General features: G+C 41.9%; 1 protein-coding gene across 4 annotated transcripts in view; it reads left to right on the forward strand.

The window, feature by feature from the left end:
* Positions 1–2,344: 2,344 nt before the first annotated feature.
* CNTRL (centriolin) overlaps positions 2,345–21,225 on the forward strand; it is a 78,471-nt gene continuing 59,590 nt past the window's right edge. For all 4 annotated transcript variants that reach the window (XR_003130253.3, XM_025433287.3, XM_049116434.1 and 1 more), the window contains exons 1-6: positions 2,345–2,487; positions 9,422–9,669; positions 11,698–11,828; positions 15,121–15,251; positions 16,999–17,140; positions 19,014–19,200. Coding sequence is in view for 3 of the 4 variants with exons in the window: in XM_025433287.3 (XP_025289072.1) it covers positions 9,453–9,669; positions 11,698–11,828; positions 15,121–15,251; positions 16,999–17,140; positions 19,014–19,200 (808 nt within the window). In the remaining variant the exon portion in view is untranslated. The remainder of the gene's footprint in view (positions 2,488–9,421; positions 9,670–11,697; positions 11,829–15,120; positions 15,252–16,998; positions 17,141–19,013; positions 19,201–21,225) is intronic.

Below are 21,225 nucleotides of genomic sequence, written 5' to 3' on the forward strand. Positions count from 1 at the left end.
CGGGATCGAATCCCATGTTGGGCTCCTGGTGCATGGAGCCTGCTTCTCCCTCTGCCTATGTCTCTCTCTCTCTGTGTGACTATCATAAATAAATTAAAATAAAATCTGGAGCTTTTCAAGAATTTCAGCTTTTCTACAACTCCAGTTCTCTGTTGCATAAACAGCGGGAGGCAGGTGGCGGCACTATTCATGTAAATGTGAATACTGCCCCCTGTTGGAGGTCACCCAAACTTCCTTTTGAGGTGACTCCACTTCTGACCTGAGGAAAAGCTCCAAGTGCCCAATGTGGCTTAGAATTCGGCCCTTCTTTCACGTTCTTTCTAGCTTCTCCATTCCAGATTTTTGCACCAACTACAATGATGTACTTAACATCCAGTTGATTGTCAAGGTCTTTCTTCTCCTTCCCCTTGAATTTGCACAGTTTTTTTCCCTTGCCAAGTGAACTCTTCCCCCACTCTCCAGCACCTGGACTAAATTATCCTCCTCTTTTAGGATGAGAATTTAGGATGAAATACCACTTCTTCTGGAAAATGCTTTGTCAAATAATAAAATATCTAAAAACATGGTGAGAACTTACTATGGGACAGGCACTTTTCTTTCACAGGCATTAGCTTTTATAATTATCAGGAAAGCCGTAAGAAGTAGGTATGATTATCCCATTTCATGGATGAGGAAACCGAGGCACAGATCTGAGGAATTTCTCAGTGTTACAAAGATGGACCATGAACGTCTCATGAAAGAAGAAACAGACTGAGCAACCCAAGAAGGAGGCACTGAGGGTCATAATGAAGCACTGTGCTGGTGGGGGTCTTTCAAGCAAATGAGTCTGAGTCGTTAAGATTCGAAGATTATGGTAAAAGAGAGGTACTGACAGCATTGGAGATTTCTGGAGAGTGTGCAGCCTCCTGGTGACACGGTGCAAGGTACAAGCTGGGGAATGCGAGGCTGGGGTGCAAGAAGGTGTCCTTGACCACAGTGTTTTGTTTTCTGCTTTTTTTTTTTTTTTAACAATTTTATATATGTAGAGAGAAAGAAACTGGGGAGACAGATGACGAGGGAGAGAGATCCCAAGCAGACTCCCCCGTGAGCGTGTAGCCTCACCTGGGGCTGGATCCCACACCCCGAGACTGTGACACTGTGACTTGGAGCGCGGGGCCGACCTGGGGCTGGATGGATCCCGCACCCCGAGACCCTGACCTGGGGCTGGATGGATCCCACACCCCGTGGCCCTGACCTGGGGCTGGATGGATCCCACACCCTGTGGCCCTGACCTGGGGCTGGATGGATCCCACACCTCGAGGCCATGACCTGGGTCTGGATGGATCCCGCACCCCGAGGCTGTGACCTGGGGCTGTTTGGATCCCGCACCCCGAGATCCTGACATGGAGCGCGGGCCCGACCTGGGGCTGGATGGATCCCGCACCCCGTGGCCGTGACCTGGGGGCTGGATGGATCCCACACCTCGAGGCCGTGACCTGGGGCTGGATGGATCCCGCACCCCGAGGCTGTGACCTGGGGCCGGATGGATCCCACACCTCGAGGCCGTGACCTGGGGCTGGATGGATCCCGCACCCCGAGGCTGTGACCTGGGGCTGGATGGATCCCGCACCCCGAGATCCTGACATGGAGCACAGGCCCGACCTGGGGCTGGATGGATCCCGCACCCCGTGGCCGTGACCTGGGGGCTGGATGGATCCCGCACCCCGAGGCCGTGACCTGGGGGCTGGATGGATCCCGCACCCCGAGGCCGTGACCTGGGGCTGGATGGATCCCGCACCCCGAGACCCTGACCTGGAGCGCGGGCCCGACCTGGGGCCGGATGGATCCCGCACCCCGAGACCATCGAGAGTGGGCGGCTCAACCCCGGAGCCCCGGGCCGGCCGACGCTGTTTTTATCTTTGAGTCCCAGCACGCGGACGCTGTTCGCGGTGGGCGCGCTGAAACGCAGCAGGTCCCGGCGAGCCCGCTGCAGCCCGCTCGGACGCTCCGCGAGTGCCCTCGGCCGCGGGGGCTCCCAGACCCGCTCCACGTCGGGCGGCAGCGGAGTCCCAGCCGCGGGGCCTCCGCGTCCGGCCGGGGGGCTCCGAGAGCGAGCCTGGCAGCGGCCCCCGCCGCCCAGGAGCTGGCGCCCGCGTGCGAGCCCCGGGTCGGGCCGGTCGGGCCCGCGCCGGCGCCCCCGCGCCCCGGGTCCCGGCCTCGGCGCCGCGCAGCCGCAGCGGGGCTGCAGGGGGACCCTACCCGGAGGGCGGGCGGGAGGACCCGGCGGGAACCGCGCCCCGGCCTGGGCGGCAAGAGCGGCGGGAGGCGTGCCCCGCCCCCTCAACGGCGCGGGGGCGTGGCCTCGGCTGGCCCCGCCCACACGGCGCGCGGCCCCGGGCAACCGGCGCCACACAACAAGATGGCGGGCGCGTCGCCGGACGCCTGAGGGGACGGGCTGCGCGTCTCCGACCGCTCGTCCCGCGGCCTGCTCCGCTCGGCTCCTCGGCGGTGGGTGCTGGGCCCGGGCGCGGCTGCTCTCGGGCATCGGGCGGGGTCGTGGGGCCCTGCGGCGGCGGCGGCGGGAGGGCGCGGGGTGGGCCGGCGGGGACGGGGTGGCGCGGGGGCGTGTTCCTGGGAATTGGGATTGGACGAGGAGGAGGGGAGGGCCCGGAACGGGCGGGCGGGGAGGGGAGGGGGGAGGAGGGGGAGGACGAGGGAGGAGGGATGGGGATGCAGAGGGTGGGAGGAGGGGTTGAGAGGGGGAAGGGGAGGGGGGAGCGAGAGAGGGGGAAGGAGGAGGGAGAGGGAGGGGGAGGACGAGGGAGGGGGGATGGGGATGCAGAGGGTGGGAGGAGGGGGAGAGAGGGGGAAGGAGGAGGGAGAGGGAGGGGGAGGACGAGGGAGGGGGGATGGGGATGCAGAGGGTGGGAGGAGGGGGAGAGAGGGGGAAGGGGAGTGGGGAGCGAGAGAGGGGGAAGGAGGAGGGAGGGGGCATGGAGAGAGGGGGAGGGGGAGCGAGAGAGGCGGGAAGGAGGAGGGAGGGGGAGGGGGGAGGACAGAGGGGGGAGGGGGAGAGAGGGGGAAGGGGAGGGGAGCGAGAAAGGGGGAAGGAGGAGGGAGGGGGAGGACGAGGGAGGAGGGATGGAGGGGGGAAGGAGGAGGGAGGGGGAGGATGAGGGAGGGGGTATGGGGGATAGAGAGAGGGTGGGGGAGAGAGGGGGGAAGGAGGAAGGGGGAAGACCGGAGAGAGAGAAGGGGGGAGGGGTCGTGTGCGGGACACGGGGTCGGGGTGGGGGGGCGGGGGGGTGGGCGGCGGCGTGCGCACCTCAGGTGCCTCAGGTCCCTCGGATGCCTCGCTGCGGCCTGGATGCAGCTTGGGGCGGGGCGAGGGCAGGACACTGGGGACAAGTGCTAAACGGAAGAGCAAGGACTGTGGTGTGACGAGTGGTTTTCATGTCAGAAGGTGGGTTCAGGCCTCGACTCCGCCCCCGTGTAAACGTGACTTGACCCGCTCTGTGACTGGGGACGCCCTCCGTAATCTTTCTGAGCAATTTTACTGTTTTAAAATGTACCATTTTACTCTTGTAAAAATACGTGCTGCTGACCTTAGAGGGCACACCCGGTGCCGAATTCCGCTCCAAGTCCTTTACTAACTCAGAATTGCGAACAGCTGCATGAGGTAACCATCTTCAGTCTAAAAGCGATGCAACTGAGGATCACCGAGGTCCGTTTCCCTAATGTCCCACAGGAAGCGGAGAAGCAGGTTTTGAACTCAGGCTGCTTATTTCCGGAATCCAGGCTCTTCTTAAAGACTGCCACGTGAGAAATAAGGTGGCAGTTCTGCCCTTACACGTCCTCGGTGGGAATTTCAACTTGCTCATAATGTCTTTAGAGTGCTTAGCACAGTCGTTTTTTCATTCACTCAAATACTCGTACATCAAACAATTGAATCTCTGCTCTCCTATAGCTTAGAAACAAGAATAAAGTTGTTCACACTGTAAGGTGCTATAAAGGAGACTCCTTGGGGCCAAGACCGCGTATAATAGGGAGATGGAAGACTTTTGTGCGTCTTGAGTGTAGAAACCCTGCCTCCCCAGTTCTGTTTTTGAAGCCTGACATAGTTCTTAGTGCATAGAAGTTACTCAATACAACTGACTTACTGAATAAATAAATTAATAGGAGGAGATGGGCAGCCTGGGTTTTAGGTTACCAGAGTAACGGAGAGAGATTTGAGAGGAGAACCCAGGACAGTAATAGGATAAAGAAGGGCACAGAAGTCAGAGCGTTAGGAGCAAAAGGCTTGCAGCGAAGCAGTCACACTGCAATGAAGAGCAATGGTAGAGGTTGGTTTGGCTGTTTTGTTGGAGGAGGAGAATAATTTGAAGTTGGTATTGGAATGGATCAGGATGTCAGGATATTTGCTGAGATGAGTACTATGGAGAATCAGGACAGATACGGAGGTGTGGAGGTAGGATACTCCAAAGAACCACAGACAAATGGAGACCAAGGTTAGGGAATTGGGGCAGAATTTGTGGGGAAACTTGGCCATGAGAATGGGATGAAGGATAGAAGGCAGAGGTTGACAAGCACAAGATGGGAGGGTTACCTTTGGAGAGAGGTGGGAATCAGCATATTTGAAAGGACTAGAGAAGGTTAAAAGTTAAATGGGTCAGAAGGTATGGGATGAAGTAGAACTGTAGGGAAAGTACTGAGCTATGATTAAAAGTCTACAGGATGGAGCAGGATATGGAGGTCAAGAAATGGGGATGGTTATTTGCATATTGGGGTGGACTGGGAAGAGAGGGTTTGGGGATAATGGAGGTCTGTCTTATTTGAAGAAGATCAAAGGAGATGGAAAATTAGAAGTGTGAGGAAAAGCTGATTAGAGGGCAAGGTATGATCTCTAGTAAGCTGTGTGTCAAGGCAAGGGCGTGATACGGTGGACAGTGCTTCCTGACCTGGTCATGTGACTCTGATGATCACATCATTCCAGTAACTTTCTCTTGTACTGCAGACCCCCTTCTGGGCCTTCAAAATATGTCTCCAGCTCTGCACTTTCCTGCTTATTTTGTTTTTTCTTTGTCCTACTCCTTCACACACTCTAGCCCTACCTGTCCGCTGTCTTCTCTTTTTTATTGCTGGGTCTCTGTGTGATTGCATCTCTCACACAACATCCCCATCTCTCCCTTAAAATTGTAGTTGATAATTTATGGTCTAGGTGCTCGTCTCTGAACTAATGCTAGCCATTCTCAAACACAGCCCAGTTCACTGTTACTGAGTTAGCTATTTTATGAGATAATAATACATATCTGTTGTTTCAGTGTCCAGGCCTTACAGGAGCTCTGGCAACCCGGGAAGGGGATCTGGGAATGCACTGTGACTTTGGAACTATCACTTACTCTTTCATGTTACAATTCATAAAAGAAAGGAATTGATCTGGATTACAGAAATCCACTAATACATTTTCTTAAAATCTACAAATGAGTAAAGCAGAGTTTTTGTGATCAAGAGAGGTAACAGAGGACCTCATAATAGTCTAGTAAGGCCTGAAAGGTCTTAGTCATTAGGATGTTATGAGGAGAATTCAGGGTGGTTCAGTATTATAAGAATTTATAAGATTTAGAGAGAAGATTAAGATGTGGGATACAGAATAATTATGTAATATAAGATGTGCTTTTTTTTTTTTTTTTTTTTTGCCAAGAAACTCAAAAAAGTATGAAGCATATCTCTGTAGCATAGGGCAACATCTATTATTCTAATAATATAATTTTCTATCTTGTTACAGGGTAGAGAAAGGTATACAGAAGTGAGAGTTGGTCCCTGTCACTCCCCTTTTTTATTTTTTAATCTCCTGTCCTTATGAAAACTACATGTAATTCAAGAATCCATATAACTCTCTTTTATCTTCTTTGTTTACTTATTTTTACAATTTTATTTTTAAAGCACATACCTCTTTGCTGTCCTCAAGTATATTATTCTCATTTAGAAAGAGACACCATTACAAGCCGGTACAGAATCAGTATTACTAAGAGATTTTTTTTCCATGGCAGAGTGATGTGATAATAGCAATAAAAGTTTTTGCCACACTTGGTAAATTAGGACCAACAGTGTTGTCACTGGCATTAATATCAATTATGTGACTTGGAGCAGGCTTTTCTGACCTATATTGATAATTTAATATGAAAAAATGAAAGAGAAGGTAAAGACACATAGAAGTTTGTAGTTTAAAGTGAACTAGACTATTGGCATAGGGCAGTTGCACCATATTGTGATGTATAACTGAAATAGTAATCACTTTTTAAAAACAGATACCACAGGTTTTTATTCTCTTCAAACTAGTCATCTTAAGAAGCTAGATCATGAGTTCTGTGATGTTATATATTAAATTTTCTGTTTTTCCTTCAGGAATTGTCTTACAGTATCTATTGATCAAGGTCACTTAGTGTCATTTATTCTGGTCTATTTTGTGTGAGGCACCATGCTAGGCTCTAGAGAGCAAATCACACATGATCTGTACTCCAGAAAACTCAGTCAGCAGTATGACACAGTAATGAAGACACAGGCTTTGAAATCCAAGCCTTGGATTAACCAATTAGTTATGGGACTTTGAACACATTACTTAACCTTGTAGTCTTTAAAGGGGGAGATAATAGCACCTATTTTGTGGAATTGTTGTATTTAATCCTTTTAATGTGATGTAATAGCTTATTATAATATTTGGCAGATTGTAAAGTTAATGATCAAATTGGGAAAGTTAAAGTGTAGCTGAAATGATGGGTCTGATTTTCTGGTGAGATGTATAAATTAATTCTGAAAGCAGGACCCAAAGAGGAATTCTAGATATGTTTTGGGTAAGATCAGCATTCTGAGAATGACTATATCATCATTCAAAGGTATTACATCTGCTAATTGTTGGTTAGTTGATTGACTACATTAATGGCCCCTCTCTATTCCATATATATGTTCCAACCATTTTAACAATTTAGTTTATTTATAATTCAGCCTGTATAATAATACTCATATACCTGTGAAGGTGTTTACATATCAAACCTTTACTTACTTACTTTATTTATTTATTTATAAGATTTTACTTATTTATTCATGAGAGACACAGAGAGAGAGGCAGAGACACAGGCAGAGAGAGAAGCAGGCTCCCTGTGGGGAGCCCAATGTGGGGCTTGATCCCAGATCCTGGGGTCACGCCCTCAGCCAAAGGCAGAGACACTCAACCACTGAGCCTCTCAGGCGTCCCATAATATCTCTTTAATACCAATTTATATAGCATTCATATCGGAGCTGCCCCAAATTTTTGAATTGATAATTTTTCTAAAAATTGATTTGTGTTTTGTCTTCACATTTTAAGAAGAGAGTAGGGGAGATTATGAATATTGAGCAAAAATAGGATCATTGTTAAATAGCCTTGCTCAATACCTATCCATTTTATAAGATATTTTTTGTCTAAAAGTTTGTCAAACTTAAATTTTTTGCAATGTTTTTAGATTGATTGTACTTATAAAAGTAATTATATATCATGAAGATCTTTTTTGTGTAAACCTAGCCTTATACATTAGGACTCTTAGTGTGGAGGACTAATATTGCACAAGAAGATGCCTTTTGTCAAGGTACTAAATAAATTCATTTATCAGTTTTTCATGAATAATTCATTAGATAAATATTCATTATCTGCTCTTTGCTAAGCGCTGTCCTAGGCCTGGAATAAATCAGTGAACAATATCCCTACTTTTATGGAACCTACATTCTATTAGATTAGTTTATGTGATTTCACTTACAAATTAGTTTGAGAGGAATCCTGATTCTCATTGTTACTGCAGCTAGCATTGTGTCTGACCAAGTCATTTACCATTCTGGGCTTTAATTTTCTTTTCTGACAAGTAAGGGATTTAACTAAGATTCCTTTCACTAATAAATGCTTTCATTTCTTCTGAAAGACCTAAACTTCAACAAAATTGATTTTGTGGACTAGCAATAGTAGGCATGCGAGTTTGGAGCAATTAGATGTTTCTCAAATAGCATGAGACAAACATGAATGAATATCAGAAGCATAATGTTTAACAAAGAAGGCAGATACAAAAGATATTCTATGATTTCATTTACGTATAGTTCAAAAATAGTTTATGGGGTGCCTGATGGGCTCAGTTGGAAGAGCATGCAGCTCGATCTCAGAGTTGAGTTTGAGCCCCATGTTGCATGTAGAAATACTTAAATATCCTAAATAGTTTAAAAAAATCTCTGGTATTGGAAATCAGGGTAGTAATTACTCATGTATATGGGTTAATGAATGCAAGGGGCACAAAGTGGTTTCTGGGGTTCTGGTAATAATTCTGTTTCTTGATCTGGTTGTATTCACTGTATAAAAATAGAGCTGTACACTTATGATTCATGCATTGTTCTTTATGGGAGGAAAATGAGGGGAGGAATGGGGGAAGGGATAAATTCTGTTTGGGCATGTTGAATTTAGGATGGCAATGAGATATCAAGTAGACAATTGGAAACAGGTATCTGGACCTCAGAGGTTGGATTGAAGATATAAACATCAGTATAGAGGTGACATTTGGAACCATGGGTGTGCATTAGATTGTCTAAAATGAGTTTGAAGAGAAAATGGAAGAGATATGAGGAGCTCTGACATTTAAAGATTGAATAGAGGGGGATCCCTGGGTGGCGCAGCGGTTTGGCGCCTGTCTTTGGCCCAGGGCGCGATCCTGGAGACCCGGGATCGAATCCCACGTCGGGCTCCCGGTGCATGGAGCCTGCTTCTCCCTCTGCCTGTGTCTCTGCCTCTGTCTCTCTCTCTCTGTTTGACTATCATAAATTAAAAAAAATAAATAAATAAAGATTGAATAGAGGACTGTGAGCCAGCAAAGGAAGCCAAAGAGTGGCCACAGAGGCAGGAGGATACCAGGAGAATGTGGTGTCCCAGAGCAAAAAAGAAACTTCATCAAGGAGGGAGTACTCGTCATTATTAAACATTGCTGGTTGCCAAACATTTCCAGCTTCCTACATTCCAAGACCCTTTGTGGGTATGAGAAGTGTTGTGATTAGTTTGGTCCAATAGAGAAGAGAAATGACAGGTCAGACTTCTGGCTGGAGCAGGTATCAAACAAACCAGGACCCTCTGGAAGTCTCTTTTCCCACTGAAAAGTGATCAGCAGTGTTTGAAGCAGTATCTGCTCCCATCAGCTTGGAATAATATGCTTTCTAGCATGTATAACCTCTGAGTTTATAACTTTGTCATCTTCAAAACTCTAGAAATCGAAGCCTTTGGCTGGTTCAATTGTTAGAGCATGTGTTTCTTCATCTCAGGGTCATGAGTTCAAGCCCCACTTTGGGCACAGAATTTTAAAAAAATTCTAGAAGTAGATTAATAGTTTCAAGAGCTCTAAAAAATTAACCTTGTTAAATATGCTGAAAACTTTTACAGGTTTTGATGGACATCTGGCCTTATTCTTGCCATGAAGAAAGGTTCTCAGCAAAAGTTTTCGAAAGCAAAGATGCCACCATCATCTCACTCTCCTAGTCCACCATCCCTTACGTCCAATATGAGATCTAGGTCACTTTCGCCTCTAAGTGGATCTGAGACTCTGCCTTTTCATTTTGGAGGACCGTGGCATGAGCAAGTTGAGATTACAGATGAAAGCACAGTGGTTTTAGACTACCAAGACCATAAAGGTAATGCTTTTTATTTTTATTTATTTATTTTTTAAAAGATTTTTATTTATTCACGAGAGACAGAGAGAGGCAGAGACACAGGCAGAGGGAGAAGCAGGGTCCATGCGGGGAGCCCGATGTAGGACTCGATCCCGGGACTCCAGGATCATGCCCTGGGCCGAAGGCAGGCGCTAAACCGCTGGGCCACCCAGGGGTCCCCAAGATAATGCTTTTTAATCTAAGAGTTTGAACACATACTCTTAAGTAGAGATGGAAAATTACCAAACTTATATTTCTGGTCCAAGTGAAATACATATCTTCATACTGACATGACTTATTGTTTATACCAACAGAAAGTGTATCAAGACTGTGGAGTTTGAAGGCTTCTGATGAGGATGAAGCTGTCTGCAAGGATTAGGAGAAGGGTTTCCAGAAAGAGGAAGCTTTATTTCCTGTGGTGCCTTTAAGAGTGCCTTAAAGCCCATATGCCAAATTTACTATCACCCTTGGTTAGAGGAAAAGCAGATCTATTCACTTCAGAGTGGAGTACCTTAATTCAGTACAAAAATGTTATCCACCCCTGGGCTATTATTCCAGTCTGCTTATCAGCAAATTGTTTATCATGTCCCCGTAAGGGACATGTCTATGTTCTACCAAGGTTTTGTTTTTATTTTTTTCTTACAAGCAGTCTGTTAGTGTGGGAATCTGTTTTCAGAAATATATTATTTTTTTCTAAGAGACTATTTAACATGACTGTGAATGAAAACTATGTGATTTCTTTGTGCAGTCATAAAATCACAGCTACCTGTCTGATCAGTTTTTACTCATCAAGAGTTGAGTTTATTTATTTATTTTTTAATTATTTATTCATGACAGACACAGAGAGAGAGAAAGAGAGAGAGAGAGGCAGAGACATAGGCAGAGAGAGAAGCAGGCTCCATGCAGGGAGCCTGATGTGGGACTCGATCTAGAGACTCCAGGACCACACCCTGGGCCAAAGGCAGGCATTAAACCACTGAGCCATCCAGGGATCCCAAGAGTTGAGTTTAGACTATACCTTTGCTGCCCTTTGGTACGTTGCTGACTCTAATTTCATTAATATTTTAGAATATTAGTAATTTTCTTTCCTAGAATTGCTCAAATTAAAGGAAAAAAATCATTTTATTTTGAACCAAAATAAATGTAATATTAACTTATTATAAATAATCATTGGGAATCTTTGTTGTACAGCCTGGAACTGAACCCAGCATTAATTGTTTTCTGACTCATAATTAAAAGTATGAGTTTTGGATTCATCTGCCAGGGTTCAAGTCCTTGATTTGCACATCATTAGCCACGAGATCTTGGGCAAGCTATTATAATTTTTTTAAATAAATGGGAATAGTAATTTCTATTTAAAAGGTTTGTCATACAAATTAAGTTTTATAAATATAAAATATTTTATAATAATAATTATGAAGTATAACTTATTGACCTTATTATATATGTTTGTAGTTATTACTATGATATAATGCTGTTTAAAGTAGGATATTATTAAAACATCTCAATTAGAACTAACCAGCTGTTTTTATATTTGCATGGCTTAAAATTTTTTTTTTTTTTAATTTTTATTTATTTATGATAGTCACACAGAGAGAGAGAGAGACGCAGAGACATAGGCAGAGGGAGAAGCAGGCTCCATGCACCAGGAGCCCGATATGGGATTCGATCCCGGGCCTCCAGGATCGCGCCCTGGGCCAAAGGCAGGCGCTAAACCACTGCGCCACCCAGGGATCCCAAAATTTTTTTTTTTTAAGATTTTATTTATTTATTCATGAGAGAGACAGAGAGAGAGGCAGAGACAAAGGCAGAGGGAGAAGCAGGCTCTATGCAGGGAGCCCGACGTGGGACTCGATCCCGGGTCTCCAGGATCACACCCTGGGCTGCAGGTGGTGCCAAACCGCTGCGCCACAGGGGCTGCCCATTGTTTTTTGTTATATAACATTCAAAATAATGCATTTCTCAGAGATGTCCTTTTCTACTGATGATGATCTGTTTCTGTAATTTCAGAAGCTGATTCACATGCAGGAGTCCGATATATTACAGAGGCCCTTGTTAGAAAACTTACTAAACAGGACAATTTGGCCTTGGTAAAATCTCTGAACCTTTCACTTGCTAAAGGTGGTGGCAAGAAATTCAGGGTAGGTTACAAGCATTGTTTTTAATTTTTCTGTGTTTGAAACTGAAAATTAAAAGATTGTATTAGATTTACAGTAGCATCTCATCCTAATGTCACCTAATTTGTAGCAGAGCTTGTATTGTTTCCAGAGAAAGTTCTATTATCAGAAGTATGCCATCTTCACATTCATAAGTGCCTATTCTATACATTGTTGGATTCTTTCTAGAGATGGAGTTGGCAAACTATAACTGGTAGGCCAAATTGGGCCTCTTTTTGTAAATAAAATTTTATTGGAACACAGCCACACTCATTTGTATACATACTGTCTGCGGTTGTTTTTGTGCTATAAAAGCAATAGTAAATACTTGTCACAGAGACTATATGGCTTATAAAGCCAAAAATATTTACTATCTGGCTTTCTCCAAAAAAGTTTGCTGATCCCTGCTCTGGAGTGTTTATTACTTTATTCATAAACTATACAACATGAACACATTGTGAAAAACAACTTAAACTTTTTAATTGGAAAAAAATATGAACTTAGATGCCTACGACATTAGTCTCAAAAATTAATTCCAGAAGGTTGAAGATTTAATGAAACCAAAACAAAACCCACAAAAATATGATAGAAGCATTAGGAAAGAATATAGGAGAATATATTTTAGAATCTTAGAGTTGGGAAGGCCCTTTAAGCAAGCACCAACTCTAATACCGCAAAGAAAAATATTGACAGACTAGTGTACATAAAGATTAAAAAGTGTTTAATGAAAGATATCTTTTAAAATGTAAAAAGAAAAACAAACTGGCAGGGAGTGTTTTACATATAATAACAATACCCATATAATATAAAGAGTCTTGACAGTTCAGACAGCTCAATGGAAAATGTGCAAAGGATATGAACAGGGTTGTTCACAAAAGTGTTGTAAATGGCTAATGATAACATGAAAGTATGTTCAACCTCATTAATATAGAAAATATGAAATAAACCAATAGTTTGATATAATTTTCATTCTTGTACGTCTAATGGAGAAGAATTAAAAGGATTATTTCAGTGTTCAGAAAGGTGTGGGAAGTGAGTATTATCATATTGTCTTGGTGGGGCATATACATTGCTCCTGCATTTTAGAAAGACAGTTTGGTAGCATTTATCCAAATTTCAAGTGTACTTATTTGATCCAGCAATTGAGTTTATACTTACTGAATTTATACTTACCAACCTAGATGTTCTACTCCTTGATGTCTGTTCTAATGATATTACATGTACCTAGAAGTGTCTGTATAGTTATATTTATTATGCATTATTTAAAATAGAAAAATTGGAAATAACCAAATGTCTGTCAATAGGGGATCAGTTAAATAAATTATGATGCTGTAGACCATGAAATACTATCGAGTTTCTTAAAAAAAATAAGTAGAGCTCTATGTATAAATGTGGGACAATGTCCACGGTATATTTAACGATAAAAGTTCTAAAACATTTTGTATAGTAAGGTCTAAAAATTCTGTTTTTCTATACATGTATGTGGATATAAACAAGATACAGATGCTTATATGTCATCCTCTTAACATTGGTTACCTTTGATCAGTGGTATTTTTTTTTTTTTACAGGGGTCTGGAGACCTGATGAAAAGAGCTTCTTATGTTTTGTTTGAAATTTCTGTTAGAATATATTTATGTCTTGTGTAATTAAAAAAGGAAAAAGTAGACATTCTAGAGTTTACAAGTTGCAAAAATGAAATCAAAGTAGTAAATGTTTTACTGCAGTTATATACGCCAGGTTATATACGCCAGGCGTTATGTTAAGCTATAGGAATATATACAGGTAAATAAGCTTAGTTTCTGATCTCTGGGAACGTAGAGCTTCCTAGAGGAATTCCTGGGATTAAGAGGATAAATAGTGAGGGGGAATTAGAGAGAGAGTGAAAGCACACACAGGAGAGGCATATACAATGAAAAAGTCTGAAGGGGCTATTAAAACAGAAGATCTAAGAGTATGATGAATGGATTCCAAAGGAGGGAGAATTTCAAGCAGAAATGGATGATATAAAATGTCACAGAACCACTAAGTAGGATGAAAATTTAGAAGTTGTTTGGATTTGGCAGTTAAAAAAGCCTTTCTATTTCACAAACCAAATTCAATCTTCTAGGGCCTTTGTATTTTTCTTCTCTGCCTGTTATTCCCTGCCTCTAGGTGTTCACACAGCTGGCTTGTTATTTAGGTCTCAGCTCAGTGTACTTCCTCTGGGAGGTCTTCTCTTATCACCCAGTTGCAATTGGCTACCTTCTCAGTGACTCTCAGTCTTTCTATTAATAAATATTTATTCAGTGCCCGCCATATGCCAGGCATATGTGCTTACACAGTGGACACAGCAGACAAATCTGCCCTCTGGGTGCCTTGCATGCAGTCACATCATGTTATCTTTATTTTCTTGTTGGTACACTTCAGCGTCTGAAAATGTTGATTTATTGACTTTCTCTGTGAATGAAAACAAGAACCTTGGTTTCCTCATTCACCAATATATTTCTAGTACCTGGAACAGCTCTTGGCACATAATCTGTGTTTGATAAATATTTGTGGGATGGATAGATGAATGACAATCTTGGAGAGAACAATTTGAATACATAGTAAGCAGAAGATATTTTGCCTTCCCAATAGAATAAGTGGAAGGCAGAATGAGCAAATGTACACAACTTTTATGAGAACGTGGCCACAAATAAAGGACCTAAAATGAGAATTTGGTAGGAAAACAGATTCAGTGCTTGGTGATTTGTTGTATACAAAGGAGACTGAGGAGACTGAGCCTGTTGAACAAAGCCTCCTGTAGCAGGGGGGGTTGTCTAGTTCACTGGTATCTATTGCCTAGTGCTGCATCTGGTATGTAGTAAGTGCTTAATGGGTATCTATTGAGTAATGACTTTTTAAACTTGAGGGGAAGATCCAGGAGAGAAAGAGATTAAAGATGCAAGAGCCTGGTGAGAGGAGGTAGATGAAGTCATACAAGAGCATAAGTGCCAGCTGAACTTTGAAGAAGGAAGGAGAGGAGGGGGAGGCATAGAAAAGTTGAAGTGGAGGAAAAGTTGAGGTGGAATTCTTGTTGGATAATCTGATTTTCTTGATACACAGGAAATGTTATCCACTGAGGGTTGAGGAGAGCTACTATTCCTGGTCAAGGGAAACCCTACCAAGGGACTGTCCAGGAGAGCAGGAAGGGTTATTTTCTGGTGACTGATCAAAACAGCCCCTGATGCACATACATGTTGTACTTTATATCAAGGCATCTGTCATATAAAGTATTTATCCATTTGTTTCCAATTAGTGTATCGAAAATTTGGAAAAATGTGTTAAACTTGAAGTACTGAATCTCAGCTATAATCTAATAGGAAAGATTGAGAAAGTGGACAAACTGTTAAAATTACGTGAACTCAACTTATCGTATAACAAAATCCGGTAAGTAAATACTTTTTCAGGTAGCACTGCAAGATTGTCATTGTTAAAGAAGTAGATTAATGCTGCCCACGTTACTGAATTGAAAGTCCTATGAAAGAAACAACAGGCACTTGGATCCTCATTCATTGCTAGTCAAGCCCTTCACATATGGTAACTGCTTTCGTGTTTTGGCATTACTAAAGAAAAGAATAATATCTTTCTAGCATTTTTAATAAAGATTTTATTTGTTTATTCACGAGAGACACAGAGGCAGAGACACAGGCAGAGGGAGAAGCAGGCACCTCAAGGGGAGCCTGATGCAGGACTCGATCCCTGGGCCCCGGGATCACGACCTGAGCCAAAGGCAGATGCTCAATCACTGAGCCACCCATGTGTCCCAGTATCTTTCCAGGATCATCAAAGGAGATAACACGAGTACAAAATTTTATCCTAATTCCATTTTTGATGGGAACTTTTCAGTCTTTGATCCACTGCCTTATTACATTAAGAAAGTTGACATGAAGCAGTGTTTTAATCGTTTTGATCCTAAACATATTTCAGTGTATTTTGAACTTATTTGCTTATCCTGATGTTCTTCTTTGCTATAAGAAATACACTCAGTCATGTTTCCACTTCATAATATATATTACTGTGAGAAATAAAACATAAGCTGACAGTGGCAAAAAACCACACATGGAAAACTTGTTATATAAGGGCGCATGGGTGGCTCAGTCAGTTAAAAGTGTCTGCCTTGGGCTCAGGTCATGATCTCGGTCCTGGGACCGAGCCCTGCATGGGCTCCCTGCTCGGTGAGGAGTCTCTTCTCCCTCTCCCTCAGTGCCCTGCCCCAACCCAGCTTGTGCTTTCTGTCTTTCGGATAAATGAAATCTTTATAACAAGTTTTCTTTTCATTTCTTTTTTTTTTTAACATGATGCAATTATCAAATCTTGAAAATCTTTACATCTGTATACTTTCCCTCCACCTTAGACTCGGTATACGTATTGGCCAAAAAACAAAACCACTAATACTGGCAGAAGCTATAATAGGGCAAAAAATGAAAGAGGGAAAAGAATCAATCCTTAATACAAAGTTTGTATAAAAAATAGTTGATCCTGATAAAAATAATTTCAATAAAATAAAAATGAGAAGAAGCTTGGAAATATTTGTCCATATGGAAAATTTACCAAGGAATTAAACAGACAATTAAATTGGGAAAATATTTCATCAGTGAAAATTCATCAATATGAATGATAAATGTTTTATTGATTTAAATATTCTGATTAAAATATATATGTTTATAAATATAGTGTCCTAGTGAGTCCTTCAGTTCAAAATGGCAGCCAAATCCTACTGTCATAGCTAATCTTTTGGTCATGACTTAAGGTAATAAGATCTCTCTTGTGCAGGGCTGTAACATAGGAGTATGTGCTATTGAGTTTTTCAGCTCTCCCCTGGCTATCCCCCAGGACTCTTCACAGTGGGTAGTGAGAGTGCCATGGATAGACTCTTCTTTTTGGTGTTATAGGATCCTAAAGTCTGATGGTAAGATAGGATTCCTGGACCCAGTAATGAAGAATTGGCAGTTTAGCTGTTCTGGTCAATTTCTTTTTAGCCACTTTTGTTTGGTTCTTGTTTATAAAAAGGGTTAGCAAATTATAATTATGAAAAGTAATTCCACATAAAACCAAGGCTATTTATTCTAAACATACAGTGGAGGGACTCTGTCATTATACTTACTAAATTTGATTTTTACCCTTTGGTTTCCAGCAAAATTGAAGGCATAGAAAATTTATATAATCTGCAAAAGCTGAACCTTGCAGGAAATGAAATCGAACATATCCCAGTATGGTTAGGGAAGAAGTTAAAATCTTTGCGAATCCTGAATCTGAAAGGCAACAAGATATCATCGGTAAGTTATTCAAAGTAGCAAGGATTTTTTTTTTTCTTCAAATTTTTAGACTTGTTGAAAAAAAGATAAAAATCTAAGTCTTTAAAAAATGAGATTTCTTCTTTTAAGATTCTTGGTCCTTTGACCACACGTCAAATTCAGACATAACCTCTAGGGACTATCTAAGTAATTAAAAATAGGCATTTCTGGTTTTGCATGATTCCATGTACCTGAGAGTTGACCTCTTAGGATTTTGCAGCATTTCATTTGAGCCTCAGAAAACTTTTTTTTTATGGAAGCAATAAAAGATTATTTTTTGAATACTATCAGGTAGTACCGTCTTTTTCCAGGTTAAGTTGTGTGACCCAAAGTCACACAACTGGTGCCAGAATCCAGGTCCTGAATGCCTGGAACCAAGTTCTTTTTTTGTTTTTTTCAGACTTCTGAATTAAGCTTGATTATAGTGTCAGGTGTTATAGGAGGTTAATTACTAGCTCTTTTATTGTAGAGCAATATTGTCATCATGGCTCACATTAATCTAATAATCGTGTATGCTTTTCTTTGAAGTATAATTTATTATTTTTTTCTGACATTTATACAGTTAGATGTTCAATAAGTATTAAGTAAAAACAATTTACTTACATCTATATTAAAATTGGAAAAATCATGCTTAATTTAAGGAACATCAGTCATAAAATAGACAATAAAAGATGTACTTTCTAGGTCTAGACCTGCCTTCTGTGACCTTGGAGAATTCCATTCTCTCTCTAAAACTCATTGTGTAAATTGGAGAAAACAAACCCTTCCCTGCCTTTTTTACAGGGGTGTTCTGGAGCTCAGATAAAATGATAGATGTGAAAATGTTTTAAAGACTTTACGACACTAACTCCTAAAAGCGTCATCAGGGGAAGTCATTAATAATAAACAGCATTTGTTTAATTGCTGTGCAGTTTGCAATATCTGTGGTTTCTTATTTCATCTTTGTAAGTCTGGTGAGGTGACCCTGTACCATTTCACTGCAACAGCCCAAGAGCCTCAGAGCCCAAACCCATGTTGCACAGCATCACCTTAGAGCTCTTGGGGCTTATGCTGTGATGGAAAGAGGTAGCCACAAATCTAAAATTTGCTATAAATATTCCTCTAAGTAGTCGATTGTTAGTACTCAGTGTCAACTGATGTTAACAGGAAAATCATTCAATAAATATTTATTACCATTTTAAATTTTTCGTGACTTTCTTATCTCAGTTTATATTTGACGTTAGCATCAGTAAGAGATTGATACACATTCACTTGTGAGTGGAGATGTATTTGCACTAGGTATTAGGAGTAGCATTTCTCAACCTTTTAAAATCTGTCTTGGGATAAACATAAAAATCTTCAAAAATGTGCGTATCTCCCTGTATCCTTACTTATTTCTTTTAACTATCAATTATAACTATTATATGAAGATTTGCCACAATCTTTTCAGTAGTCATATTTTTGATGTATTCAATCAGTACAGTGAAAGAATAATAGGTTGAAAGTGACACAGACTTGAATTCAGATCCTGTTTTGTTCATTTGTAATCTCTGAGCTTTGGGCAGGTTATTTAACTTCTTCGAGCCTCAGTTTTTTTCATCTACAAAATTAAAATGGTGTTTATATCACAGGTTGTTGTGAGGAATCATAAAAGAAACAATATATGGAAAATGCCTAATATTGCCCTGATACATTATAGATATTCACATACTCCCATTCTGTTTCTCTTCTCAAGCACTAATTTTGGGTAATGGGTTCCTTGAATTGGTTCCTTGCCATATTGCTATCAATTTTCTTAATTTATTATTTCCTTTAGGTGTGTTTTTATTATTTTAAAATTAAATTATACTAAAACTAGTATTATATATCATTTCAGCTCCAAGATGTAAGCAAGTTGAAACCACTTCAAGATTTGACTTCTCTGATCCTACTTGAAAATCCAGTTGCGACCCTTCCTCATTATATCCAGTTTACCATTTTTCACCTTCGCTCATTGGAAAGTTTGGAAGGTCAGCCAGTAACTAGTCAGGACAGACAAGAAGCTTTTGCGAGATTCAGTTTAGGTAAGGTGACATTTAAAAAAAACTAAATTTGGGTGGGGGGAGGAATTTATTTTCAAAAGTTATCCAGAAAAATATATTGAAGTATGAACTTTATAATGCTATTAATTTTTGTTTTGGAAAATTACAACATAAATCAATTAACATCAATGTCATTGATACAGTAATTATCCATTAACATCGTTAAGAATCAGTAAATATTATTGAGCACATACTGTGAGCCAGGCACTGTTATCTGGCACTGATGTACAATGGTGAACAAGGCATATGGTAGTGGCCTTCATGCAGTCTGTATTTTAGTGGAAAAGAAAGATCAAAAGCAAGCAAACTGAGATAAAATAACAGAGGAAAACCCCCTTTTGGCAAAGGAATGGCTCTCTGGGAAATGACATATAAGCTGAAGGCATAGGCAGCGAAGGGATTAGCCATGTGAAGAGGGACATTCAGGGAGAAGGGCAGCTAGCACTTTCAGGCTGGAAAGCCACTAAGAAATTAAGGAACTGAAAAATCAGTATGGGGGTCCTGGGTGGCTTAGTCAGTTAAGAATCTGCCTTCGGCTCAGGTCATTATCTCAGAGTCCGAGGATTGAGTCTCAGGTTGGGCTCCCCAATGAGGGGGGAGCCTGCTTCTCCCTCAGCCCTCCTCCCTGCTTGTTCTCTCTTTCTCTTTTTCTCTCTCTCTCAAATAAATAAATAAAATCTTTAAAAAAATAAAACATCAGTATGACTGGAGAATAGCTCAAGAAAAAGATGGGAAGGCTCGGGGAGGGGCAAGATGACACAGGGCCTTGGGGTTAGGATTTTATTTCAGGTACAATAGGAAGCAAATGAGGATTTTTTTTTTTTCTTAAAGATTTTATTTATTTATACACAGAGAGAGGGCAGCCCAGGTGTCTCAGTGGTTTAGCGCTGCCTTCAGCCCAGGCCATGATCCTGGAGACCTGGGATGAAGTCCCATGTCAGGCTCCTTGCATGGAGCCGGCTTCTCCCTCTGCCCGTGTCTCTGCCTGTCTCTCTCTTTCTGTGTCTCTAATAAATAAATAAAATCTTAAAAAAATATATATATACACAGAGAGAGAGAGGCAGAGACACAAGCAGGCTCCATGTGGGGAGCCTGACGTGGGACTTGATCCCGGGTCTCCAGGATCACACCCCAGGCCCAAGGCAGCGCTAAACCGCTGAGCCACTGGGGCTGCCCGCAAATGAGGATTTTTAAGCAGCAATAAGGCACAATCCATTTTATTAAGATTATTTTTAGAGTACTCATCATGATAAGCACTGAGTATTGCATAGAATTGAATCACAATATTGTACAGCTGAAACTAATATAACACTATGTTAAGTATACTGGAGTTAAAATATTTTTTTAAAGATTATTTTTTATGCAGGATGAAGAATGATTTGAAGCAGGGCAAATGGAGAAAAAAGGGACATGTCTGAAGGCTATTGTGGTAATCTAGGCTAGAAGTGTTGGTGGCCTGTATTTAGATGGCAACAGTTTCTAATGAAGTGGGTAATTCCCAGGCTTCTGGCCTGAGTAAATGGTTGGATTGGTGATATTGTGTATACAAAAGGGAGACTTCAGAATTCTAGGTTTGAATGTCTGTGAGACAGCCAAGAAGAGGGTTGGAAATATGAGTCTGGAGTTGAGAGAGATCTGTACTGGAGATATAAATGCGGAGCTTGTCAGCATAACAGTGATATTTAATCCCATTGGAATTGATTGGTTCACTCAGGCTGGGGTTGGGAAGAGCAAGGTGAGCCACCTAAGCAGACTGAGAAAGAGAGGCCAAGTAAGGGGAAACCCAGGAAATAGTGGGTTGCAAAAGCCCCGAGAAAATTTCATGAGAGGAAGTGGTCAGCTGTGTTGAATGTTGCTGAGACATAAAGAAAAAGTAAGATGAGCACAGAGAAGTGCTTTAGATTGGCAGTACATGATGGTCTTGACCAGCACAGTTAAGGAGTGGTTAGGAAAAAATGCTAGATTGTAGATCCAAGAGTGAATCGAGGGGACGCATTTGGGCGAAGG

The sequence above is a fragment of the Canis lupus genome, chromosome 11 (genome assembly GCF_003254725.2).
Source record: "Canis lupus dingo isolate Sandy chromosome 11, ASM325472v2, whole genome shotgun sequence".
Taxonomy (NCBI): Eukaryota; Metazoa; Chordata; class Mammalia; order Carnivora; family Canidae; genus Canis; species Canis lupus.